This window comes from Mastigoproctus giganteus, chromosome 8 (assembly GCF_048544385.1).
Source record: "Mastigoproctus giganteus isolate SK-2022 chromosome 8, ASM4854438v1, whole genome shotgun sequence".
Taxonomy (NCBI): Eukaryota; Metazoa; Arthropoda; class Arachnida; order Uropygi; family Thelyphonidae; genus Mastigoproctus; species Mastigoproctus giganteus.
The window spans coordinates 39,198,570-39,210,813 of record NC_143582.1 but is presented as its reverse complement, the minus strand read 5'-3'; the positions used below and the strand labels follow the sequence as shown (position 1 = coordinate 39,210,813).

At 36.2% G+C, this 12,244-nt stretch overlaps 1 protein-coding gene across 3 annotated transcripts in view; it reads right to left on the bottom strand.

The window, feature by feature from the left end:
* Lerp (lysosomal enzyme receptor protein) overlaps window positions 1–12,244 on the bottom strand; it is a 441,548-nt gene that overhangs the window by 196,561 nt on the left and 232,743 nt on the right. For all 3 annotated transcript variants that reach the window (XM_090379899.1, XM_090379900.1, XM_090379901.1), the window contains exons 24-25: window positions 11,505–11,664; window positions 10,194–10,329 (exon numbers count right to left, since the gene is read on the bottom strand). In XM_090379899.1, the coding sequence (XP_090236025.1) occupies window positions 10,194–10,329; window positions 11,505–11,664 (296 nt within the window). The remainder of the gene's footprint in view (window positions 1–10,193; window positions 10,330–11,504; window positions 11,665–12,244) is intronic.

Genomic DNA, 12,244 nt, shown 5'->3' with positions numbered 1-12,244 from the left:
ACACATGGGAAACAGCAACCCCAGAGCAACGTATCAACTCTGTAGTACAACACTGACAGTGGTAGAGAATGAAAGGGACTTGGGGGTGGTTGTGCAGGCAGATATGAAGTTCTCTGAGCAGTGCAGACGGGCTGCAAGAGTAGCTCATGGAGTATTGTCAATGACATACAGGAATTTTTCCAGCAGGGGATAAGGAGGTGATTATTCCATTGTATAAGGCGATGGTCAGGCCACACCTAGAGTACTGTATACAGGTCTGGAGGCCTCATTTCAAGAAGGATGTAGAGCTGCTGGAACGAGTACAGAGAAGGGCAACAAGATTAGTGAATGGAACAAAGGGGTGCTCTTACGAAGAAAGGCTTAAGTTTTGCAAATTACAGTGTCTGGAGACTAGGCACCAGTGAGGTGATCTGATAGAGGTGTATAAAGCCTTGAATGGTTTAAGCATGTTCAATGCTGATGGGATTCTTCCTCTAGCTCAGAAAAATCACCTGAGAGGGCATAAATTCAAATTGAGGAAAGACAGATGTAGGATAGACGTGCGGAAATTTGCCTTTAGCCAGCGGGTGGTTGGTTGGTGGAACAGACTTCCATCCCTTGTGGTGGAGGTTAATAGCCTAAATAAGTTTAAGGCTCAGCTGGACAGGTATTTTGAACGAACAGAGGGGTGAAGTGGAAGTGGTTTTTTTTTTTTTTTGGCTGATGCTGCATAAGCTTGCTTTCATCAAATGCCTCTACTAATGCTAATGCTAATGCTAATATCTACAATTTCGGAAACTTTTCCAGAGTCAACCACCCAAATTGAAAGGGAAAACAATAAGGGGTTCTCTGTTTCTGTAATGATCAATATGCACTATGGCCAAAATCAATTTTGAGGTTATATAGAATAAATAATAGAATTCAGGATTATCTAAAATATAACAGAAATTAAGAGATTTCAAATTTTCAAAATTTTCTTTCGATTTGGATGGTTGACCCCCGGAAGGAGTCACCCAAATTGCAGGTACACAATAATCAGTTTTTGTATATTATCCTTTGTGTTTATGTACTATACTTCACCTATGCATTCTCCATAGGTTTATCTAGATATGTCTTTTAGGATAACCTTCCCCATTAACACACACAACACACATATGTATAACATGATTGTTGCCTCTAACAGGGCTGGATTTTGGTGTTCGTAGGCCCTAGGCATTTTTATTCTGTAATATGCTAAAAAAAGGGGGGGGGGGTAAAATTTTTTTCTATTTTAACACTGACTGCAAATTATGTCAATTAACGCGACTCAACTTTCAACTATAATAAATGATAAACTGCCTCAATTAATGAAGCAACCATCACTTCAATCTTATAGTTTCAAGAACAGTCACTAGATAGCATATGCGTATTGAATTGAATTACACACTAGAGCCGATTGCACGTTTTCTCAGCTCGTTTTTTGTTAGTCACAGTGAAAAGAGTGAACTGTTTATTGTTTTGTTTGTTTTTTTAATTTTTGCCTTCCTTTGTACGCCCTAGGCACTGTGCCTATGGTGTCTAATGGGAAATCTGGCCCCGGCCTCTAAAACTGATGTTTTCTGATTTTATTACATAGGATACTGTTAGAATTAAGAATAAAAAAATTTTTAGAATTTTTCCATTTTAAATTATTTCTTGCCTTTTCCCTCCAAAAAACTTATTTGTGTATTTTTATATGCCAGTGCTTGCAGATGGATTTGAATTTGGCATGCCAGATAAAAGGCCAAAGGGCTTTATCACACCATGGCAAAATAAGTCAGAGTTAGGTGAAGTAGTGTAATTCTGTAAAATCTTCAGTTTGCCCATTTTGCAGAATTAATACACTACACACCACATATGATGACAACTCATGATTAGTCAGCTGAGTCCATAAGGTGTCAATTCAGAGTTTGCCATGATGCAAATTCTAAAGAACCAAAAAGCCATTCATATACTACTACTGCAAAGACCAATACTTGAGTGAAATAGCTGACTGCACTAAGCAAGGAGAATTGGACACAAATAATGGAAATTTCTTTTTTAAAACAGGCACATACAAAGAGGTTCTAAAATAAGTAGTTTCAAGCCAATTTCTATGAACACCAATAGGTTTTAAAGTAAGTAGTTTCATCACAGTGTGTTTGAAATACAGTGAAACTTCTCCTAACGGACACCTCTCGTTAACGGACATCTCTCTACAACGGACATTTTCAAATTCCCCAACTCACCTCCATTGGTTTTAATGTGTTTGCAGCTTCTGTCTAGCAGACATTCTCTGTAACGGACACGGACAGGCAATCTGCACTGTTTCGTTTAGATTAGCACTTAATCTGATCTCCCCATAATGGAACAGCGGGCGAGCTCACGGCCCTTTTTCTAGGAACGTTTCTTCCACGTATTGCCTCAATCGTGTGTTTATTTTCTATTTCCGATTCTCTGAATTTTATCAAGGTTTACGTCGCGGTTCTAAACCCTTTTTCAAGAATTTTTAAGGCACGTGTAAAACTTCTGATGAATTCGGTGTGTGCAGGGGGGGGGAGAATATGGTCGCCCTTTCGTCTTTTCAGTTTTCAGTTTTGTTCAGTGTCGTGTGAAGTGCACAATGTCTTCTCGTAAACATTTAACTTTAAAAGATAGTCGAACTCATTAATGCGTATGATCGGCAAAAAAATAGTGTTCGCAATCTCGCTGCAAAATTCAAAATCGGGAAGACGCAGGTAAGCTACATCCTAAAGAAAAAAAATCAACTGCTCAAACAATTTTGGCAACATGGAAATGATCAGGTTCAAAAATCATTCCCAAAAACTGTTGGACTTCAAATTTGTTGTGCACGTGCTAAAACAATTCACATTAATGGGCCTATTATTAGGGAAAAGGCTTTGGAGGTTGCGAAATCTATGGGAGTAAATGAGTTCAAAGCTTCTGTGGGATGGCTAGACAAGTTCAAAACTCGGCATAAAATTTCTTGGAAAACCGTAAGTGGTGAAGGTGGATCTGTTGATACTGGGGTTGTAACAGAGTGGACTGTCAAATTGGAAGATTTATGTCGTGATTTTGAAGCTAAGAGAACGAAACAGGGTTGTTTTTTAAAGCTCTTCCTGAAAAAACAATGAGTCTAAAAAACGAAAAGTGCCAGGGCGGAAAAATTTCTAAGGAACGCTTGACTGAACTATTGTGTACAAATATGCTGGGAGACTTTGAACAACCTCTTGTTATAGGAAACCCACAAAATCCTCGTTGTTTCAAGGGCATAAAGTTGAATCTTTTGGATGTTGACTGGAAGTCTAATAAAAAAGCATGGATGGCACGAGTTATCATGAGCGAATGGATAAGTCACTTTAACCAAAACATGATTCGTCAAAACAAAAAAATTATTCTTTTCATGGATAATGCTGCATCTCACCCGCACATTGAATTGTCCAACATTCAAATCGTTTTTCTGCCACCAAACACATCTGCAGAGTGTCAGCCCTTGGATCAAGGGATAATAAAAAATTTTAAACTTCACTACAGAAAACGTGTTTTAAGACATCTCATTGCAAACATGAACGATGTAACATGTGCGAGTGACCTTGCAAAGAAATTCGGCATCCTAGATGCGATTCAATGGATTTCCTCTTCAGTAAATGCAATTAGAAAACAAACTGTCGTGAACTGTTTTGTAAAGTCTGGCTTCTCAAACGCAAAAATTGAAGTTGTGAACAGCAGTGTGGAGCACCAAGAAGAACAAGAACTTCAACATCTATTGATAATGTACGATACTTCCGCTACAAGTGACCCTGGCTACAAAGATATAGACTCAAACCTCACTACAGAAGATGATGCTCTAGATATCAACGACATTATCATTGATATTTATCAAGAAGTTACTCATGAGGATGAAGAAATGGAAGGAGGTCATTCTGTCGAAGAACATATTAACGACGAACCACCGATGAAAATATAAGAAGCGCTCATACAAATCAATCATTTAAAAATCTTTTTCGCCGCTGAAGAAGATACTGAAGGGCTTTCGATGGTTTCTTCACTCCAAACAAATGTTGAAAACAAAATTATCAGCCGGAAGAAGGTGCAGAAGAAAATAAGTGATTACTGTATGCATTTTTCTTAAGATAAAGTCATAATATGCATAGCACAATTGTATGTATATTATTTACAAAAATATTGTGCAAAATCTGTATATAATTTAATTTAATTTTACATTAAACGTTTAACGATTTTTCTTTATCTCTTGTGTATGTAATTGTATATTATTTACAAAAATATTGTTCAAAATCTGTATATATTTTAATTTAATTTTACATTAAACGTTTAACGATTTTTCTTTCTTTCTTTTTTTTTTTCTCCCTCAGACTTCTTGTTAGCGGACACTTCTCTCTAACGGACACATTTTCTAACAAATAGATATTTATTTACAGTATACCCAGTATAAAATAAAATAAAATATTTCAGTAGCTTTCGGAACTCGTGTCCCTTTATCAACTGACAAATTTGAATACATTACAAGCAAAGTGTGGCACGTTACTCATTCGTCATTGTTGTAGCACGGACGTGTGCTGCCTTGCGCCAGTGATCATCCATCAATAAAACGGTTGTCTCCAGGATTGGATGTATACGCATGCCTTTCTGGCGATTTAATGCCGTAGGGTTGTTCATTATGTTTAGTGACTCTAGCCATAGGCGGTGGCGAAAGTGTCGCCACCGCCTATGGCTAGGGTCTTCCAACCCAAGACCTCCGAAGCAAGTCGGCATATCATCCGCCTACATTCCGTACTATCCAGGAGTGTCAGGACGTATCTCGAAGATCCTGAGAAGTTACAACATCAAATGTGTACAATTACCAGGTAGGAACCTACGTTCACTTGTCTCCAGTGTGAAGACCCCTGTCACACCTGTCTTACGCAGCAATGTAGTGTACCGTATCACCTGTAGGGCCTGTAACAGTTGCTACGTAGGTGAGACATCGAGACGTCTCCAGGATCGCCTCACGGAACACGACAGAGCAATCCGGCTTGCCGAAACTGACCAGTCCGCGCTTGCAGAACATTTTTGGGCTACCAACCACGATCTTGACCCCAAGCGCGACTTTGAGATAGTGGACCACGCGCGACACTTTCGCCACCGCCTATGGCTAGAGTCACTAAACATAATGAACAACCCTACGGCATTAAATCGCCAGAAAGGCATGCGTATACATCCAATCCTGGAGACAACCGTTTTATTGATGGATGATCACTGGCGCAAGGCAGCACACGTCCGTGCTACAACAATGACGAATGAGTAACGTGCCACACTTTGCTTGTAATGTATTCAAATTTGTCAGTTGATAAAGGGACACGAGTTCTGAAAGCTACTGAAATATTTTATTTTATTTTATACTGGGTATACTGTAAATAAATATCTATTTGTTAAACTATGGACCCCAGTACTCCAGGCCCATTTGTCACTAGGACACATTTTCGTTCTCCGTGGCTGTCCGTTAAAGGGAAGTTTCACTGTATATAATCCAACTAGCTCAAGCTAGCTGGATTATATTTAATATAACTAATTATTATTTTAATTACTAATCAATCACAATTTAACTTAGTAATAGTTTCAGATTCCTGGAAATTCTCAGCTTGAAACCTAGAGGCTATGGTTTAGAAGGATCTCTCTCTCTCTCTCTCATTTAAATTAAATCCTAAGTGTACAAGTAATGAAATCCTTATATGACTCCATCTGGACTGCTTGTTTTCATAGTAATTTAATACTAATATATGATAGATCCACTACCTTATCAAGAGAGTTAACACAGTCTAGTACAAGGTTGATCTGGCTTCTAATTTTTCTGGATCAAATTTAAGACATTTGTAGGCTAGCATATTTTATTTCACTCAGTTCTTTCTACAAAGGGTACTAGGAAAGTTTTGCAATATGACGCAACAATGAATCACAGGAAGCTGCTTGTTGCTGCATGTTGAGACATGTTCATACGTGCACAGTAGCCGCCGCGCCAAGTCGATGGGCTCAGTTATTCATTAGTAGTGAGAGTGTAAAGTGCTTGCGATGGCATCGTGGTCACGAAATGAGATAAGGACAGTTTTGCGGTATAATTTCATGCATGGTTTAACCATAGACCAGTTCTTAGAAGAAATGACTCTTGCACTAGATGATGATTGTCCACATCGTACAACGATATTCAAGTGGTATAGAGAATTCCAAAGGGGAAATTTCACTCTGGAGGATTCTGAGAGGCCGGGAAGGCCACGAACGTCAGTTACGGAGGAAAACGTTACTGCTGTGAGGAAAATGCTTGACGAAAACAGGCGAGTGACCTACCAACAGATAGAGGATACTTTGGGCCTAAATGCACCAGCAATTCGTTCGATTCTGCAAGATCATTTGCACGTGAAGAAACTTTGTTCTCTCTGGGTGCCGCATCAACTGACTGAAGAGCAGATGACACGACGTGTGACTTGGTGCCGGGAGATGTTAAAAAAGTTTGATAAGGGACAATCTCGGTATGTGAACAACATCGTGACAGGTGACGAGACTTGGCTGTACTATTACGATCTGCCGACCAAGGCTCAAAACAAAGTTTGGGTCTTTGATGATGACGACACACACACACACACCCGTAATTGTCAGAAAATCCCGATCTGTAAAGAAGAAAATGATAGCTGTATTTTTCAAATCGAGTGGAATTGTGGAACGTGTCGTTTTGGACCCGCAGAAGACAGTCACAGCTAAGTGGTATACTGAACAATGCCTGCCTAAAGTCATTGGATCTATGAAGAACCTGCGGCCAAAGTCAAGAATGGACACCTGGTACCTCCATCACGATAATGCTGCAGCTCACCGCGCCAAAGCCTGCACCGAATATTTGACCACGACAGGACTGAAACTTCTCGAGCACCCTCCCTACGGTCCAGACCTTGCTCCCTGCGACTTTGCACTGTTCCCGCATGTGAAAATGAAGCTAAAAGGGAGGCGGTTTTCCAGTGATGAGGACCTTCTACAGGCTTGGGACAACGAGTGTGTTTTACTCCCTAGTGAAACTTGGCAGAACTGGTTTAAAGATTGGTTTCGGAGGATGGAGAGGTGTATTGAATGTAGAGGAAATTACTTTGAAAAAATTAAATAAACAAAGCTGTATTGCAAAACTTTCCTAGTACCCTTTGTATGATCAGTGAAAATACTTTCATTTGTTTCAGTGCATTTTAATGATTTGTTTTAATATTTTATGGCACATTACATTGGCTACTAACTCTATAATATTATAAACTTAAATCCTAAACCAGCATATGCTTAGGATTTAAAGATTTATTTTCCATAAAAAACTAAAAAGTTTTGCTTTGAAATTTTTATCTTCTTTTTAATGGGTAAGACCCTGTTGATTGTAGAAAAGCTATAACCATTCCTTGGAGTCATGAGCCCATGAAAATTTCTTCCATAAATATCATAAACTCACTAGCCAAAAAATTTGAAACCTTTATTCAATATCCAGTGATACCACTTTTTGTCTCGAATTACAGCTCATACATGCAGTGACAAGGATTCCACTAGGTTTATGAGGGAGTCTAGTTCCAGATTTGACCATTCCTCCAACAGGATATTTTTCAGTTGCTGTATTTCAGTCAGAGAGAACTTCAAAGCCAAACTGCCCTTCCCCACACACCCCATTCTCAATTGGATTCAGATCCAAAGAATTATTCTTTGGATCTGAATCCAATCTGAATTATTCTTTAGATCTGAATCCAAAAGAATTATGCAACTATTCACTGTGCAATTTTTGCACAGTGAATAGTTGCATTTCTCTCCTGAAAGAACTCATATTTGTGAAAATTTTCCATTTCATATTTGTTCACTCTACAGTTTATAAAATTTGTTAAAACTGTCAAGAGCAGTTCTTGTAAAGCTAACTTTACATCTGTAAACTCTAATACATCTGTAAACTAATAGTTAGTTATCTGCTATTGAACTGTGTATATTCCAATTCATTAGAAAAATCACACAATTATTATTATTATCAATAATTATAATCATAATTTTTTTTGTATGGAAACCAGCTGTGCATCATCATCATCATCATCAGCTATTTTCAATCCCCTGTAGGATAAGGCCTCTCCAGCAACTTTCCAGTTCCTCCTGTTTTGTGCAATGGCCATCCATTTACTACCCATAACTTGTGAATTTCATCTGCCCATCTCCTGCGATGTCTTCCAGGTTTTCTTCTAGCTTCTCTTGGGAACCATTCTGTTACTTTTCTTAGTCCATCTGTCATCATTTTTTTGCATTATGTGTCCTGCCTAAGACCATTTTAGTTCTTTAGTTTTGATAAGAATGTCCCTTACTTGAGTTTGCTGCCTAATCCATGTGTTTCTCTTCTTATCCAACAGTCTGATTCCTAATATAATTAGGAATTAATTAGGAATTAAACTGGATTCTTCCCTTTTGCTATGCAAAAGGGAAGAATTCTGTAATTTCTGTAATATCTCTTAAACTTAATTTTAAGTTTAAGAGATATTACAGAGAATAACTTCAAAAAATTACCAAATTTAAAGTTACAAGATATTAAGGAAAAACAAAGATAAATCTACTAAAATCCTAACCCAAACTCTTATAACCCACAAGAACAATTAATCTTCCTGAAGCATGTCCACTCATTGTGCCTGTCAAATGAAAAGTTCTTTAAAGTTTGAATTTTTCTAAAGAGCTCTTTTAAAGGCAATCATCACACGTGATAATTTTAAAAAAAAAAATTTTTTTTCATGATCCACTGACCAAATCCAAATTTCAGAACAAATTCACTGCAACTCCTACAACACATGAAATTTTGAATGAACATGGAACAACCGTGAATAATTAACTTTTTTTGTGTGTATGTATTTTTTTTTTAACCTTACCAGCTAAACCAACTGAAAAAGCAGCTAAAATAAAATAAAATTTTGTTTATAATATGCCTGCATTTACATCAAATATTAATTATCTCACTTCTCAGTAATCAACTTACTCTACCCTTGCTAAACCAGTAATGTATTGCTGTCTGTATAACTGCTGCAAACTCAGTTAGCTGCTAAGGAAGAGTGAACAGAACAATTAGAGTTTTAATCTTTGTGTTCAAGTGATCTTAATGATTTTATTTATTTAAACTCAATTTTATTTTATCAAGTTTATGTAAATACAATTTTTAATATGATCTGAGGTATTTCAAAGATTTGTGAACAAGTAAAGTAAAAATTTTGTAATAAACCCTGAATTAATTTGCAAACCTCACCTGAAAATTTGTGCTTAGGAATTAATGGGAAAATGTTCACAGTAAAAGTAAGAACTAAAAGCTAAAATAAAATATCACAAAAACTTGAAACAATGTGCATGCATATCCTTTCATTCATTTATCAACAATAAAATAAAAATTTTGAAATGCTAAAAAGCAAGACTACATGCTTCCTGAAGAAAGGGATATTAATATAAAAATGTTAAAGACTGTGTCCCTGATGTATAGAAGAATTATTCAAATGTGAACAAACTTTATGTGCCTTAAACCCCAAGAAAATCAGACAGTTCACTGATGCTTGGAAGTTCAAAAATGCAATCACTAAATCTGTTTTTTAAATAGGTTATCAATTTGAAAGTGTTCACATATTTCTTAAAGTTTATCTATTATATTTTATACCTTTCACTTTTATCCAGTATTTAATTTGCAAAACAAGTTTTTAATAGTAATGTAAATGTAGGGATATTATTCAGTTTGTCTTATTTGATTTAAACATTGCAGCTGGTGAGTGATGTGTATTCAAAAATATGTATGACTGTAATTCAGCGGCTTACAACTAGATACTAAATTTATTTTTGATAACAAACACATTGTCCCCTCTACCGTAAAATCACCAGATCTCATACAATGCTATTATTTTCTCTTATTCTAATGGTAAAGCAATTGCTGAAAGTTTCATTTCAAAAAGATGCTCCAGAACATAAGCTGTGCTGCAATGAAAGCACTAAAGAGAGCAGCACAAAACGGCATCCTGGATTGTTTCCAGAAACCTTAAAATCACCTGTAAAAATTTTTTGCTGAACAAGAACACTACATTGAAAGAAATGTGTACTTTTTCTCTTCTCTTTTTAAAATTGTGCACATTCATTCATGTTTGAAAACAATTCAAAGATTTTTTTTTTTTTTTAATTTACTACAAATAAATTAATCTAAATATTACCTGTTAGAGGGTTGACTGCTGTACAGTTACTTGTATTTATAATTTCATCGAATTGGACAGGACATGCAGCAGGTGTATCCCAGTGGAAACTATAAATGCATTCACTTTCTTGTCCCATATATTCAGGTCTGCTATCCTGAAGAGAATTTAAGAAATCTTCAATTTAAAAATTTTATCTCAATGTATCTATATAAACTAATGTCTTTAACTCAGTACCAGTGGCACCCAGTTCACAAACAAGTGACAAGAGACTCACAAAAGTCACCAATTTCCTTTTTATATTTGAAAAAATGTTTTTGGGTTTTAAAAATTCTGCTTGCAGCAGACCAATGCTTTGCAGTTTCCTAATAATTGCAATACTTATTAAATGTAACTAGTTATTAATTTTTTTATAATTATTATAAAAAAACAATGTGATATTATAAATTTTTATAATGTCACATTTTATCCAAATAATTTTCTTTTGTAGAATGTTCCATTCTAAATATTTACGCAGTTAATTTCACAAAATAACTGTTCCCTCATTCTGTTTTACTGAAAGTCTCTGCATTGTTGATTAGCCTAAAGTCATATTATAGAAATGGACTCTGAACTGTTACAACTCTCATTTAGTAATTATTATTATTATATTATTTCTCCCTGATTGGGTGTTCCCAACCCCAATGACAGGTACTGGTACCAAGTGCACAGGGCAGTTGTTATGTCTGGTGTTACTCTTCACCAAAGAATTCTCTGACAATCCCACAGGTGTTCAGGATTGTGATTTTCTGAAGTTCCTTGCAGGTGTTCTCTAGGAGACCTATTGCTGCTAGACTGTTATGTAGGATTTTTGGCAACATACCGGTGGTTGACACGATGATTGGAATGGTTGTTGCTTGTTGCATATGCCACATCTCTTTGTTCTCCTGCTGTAGGTCTGTGTACTTCCTGACCTTTTCCTAGTGGGTTTTCTGGAGGTTGCCAGTGTTGGGCACCGCTATGGTGATCAGATAGGTATCCTTTTCCTTCTTGTCAACAAGGGTTATGTCCAGTCTGTTAAGTGCACTCAGGGAAAACTGTTTCACACCAGCCCTTCAATTAATGGATGAAAAATGCTCCTTCATTCTTTGTTCCTTGGCTTCAGTAAATAGACCAACCTTATGAAATTTACTGTTGTATACTCAAAAGATTTGCTGAACTTACCATTAAATACACAGATGTAAAAATATATAGCAATTTTTTTTAAAAATTTGCTAATTTAATGTCATTTGAGAGTGAGCATATACTCACATCTCAAATGATCTTCTCAGAGTAACAAAATAAAATACTTACAGTTTTCTGCTTATCACAATTAAATATTATCCTGCTTTCCATAAATTTCTGAATATCACTACTATTTGAATCAAAACATGGATCACCAAGAGAATAGGTTATAGTCAAGAGTTTATTTATGATAAGGGGGCCTTTTATAAATTGTCCCAAATTCTGCACACTAAAAGGAAAAAAATAATAATAATAAATAAATAAATAAAAATTAAAGGAAATAAATCAGGTGAAAATCTACAAATACATATTTGTTCAGATACATATAAACTTGCCCAAAATTAACCTGCTAAAAATTAGCATATGAATCTTTCTACATGGCATTCTTTTATGTGGTAGTTTGCAATATTATAACAGTTTAGGTAATCCATTTCTTAATATATACATCACTCATTCACATTCATTTTCACTTCCAATGAAGTTTTCTCTGCAGTGCAATAAGCTGCTAGAACAACTTGTGGGGTTCTATCAATGATATACAGAAAATTTGCCAGCATAGACAAAGAGGTGATTATACCCTTGTATGAAAGCAATGGTTAGGCTACATCTGGAATACCGAATACAGATTTGGAAACCTCATTTTAGGAAGGATATGATCTGGTAGAAAGGGTGCAGAAACAAGCAACAAGTTTAGCTGGGAGGATGAAAGGTTATTCTTAACAAGAAAGACTGGGAAGGTTGCCTGCAGAATAGATATGTGGAAATTTGCCTTCAGCCAAGGAGTAATCAGTTGTTCGAATGAACTTCCA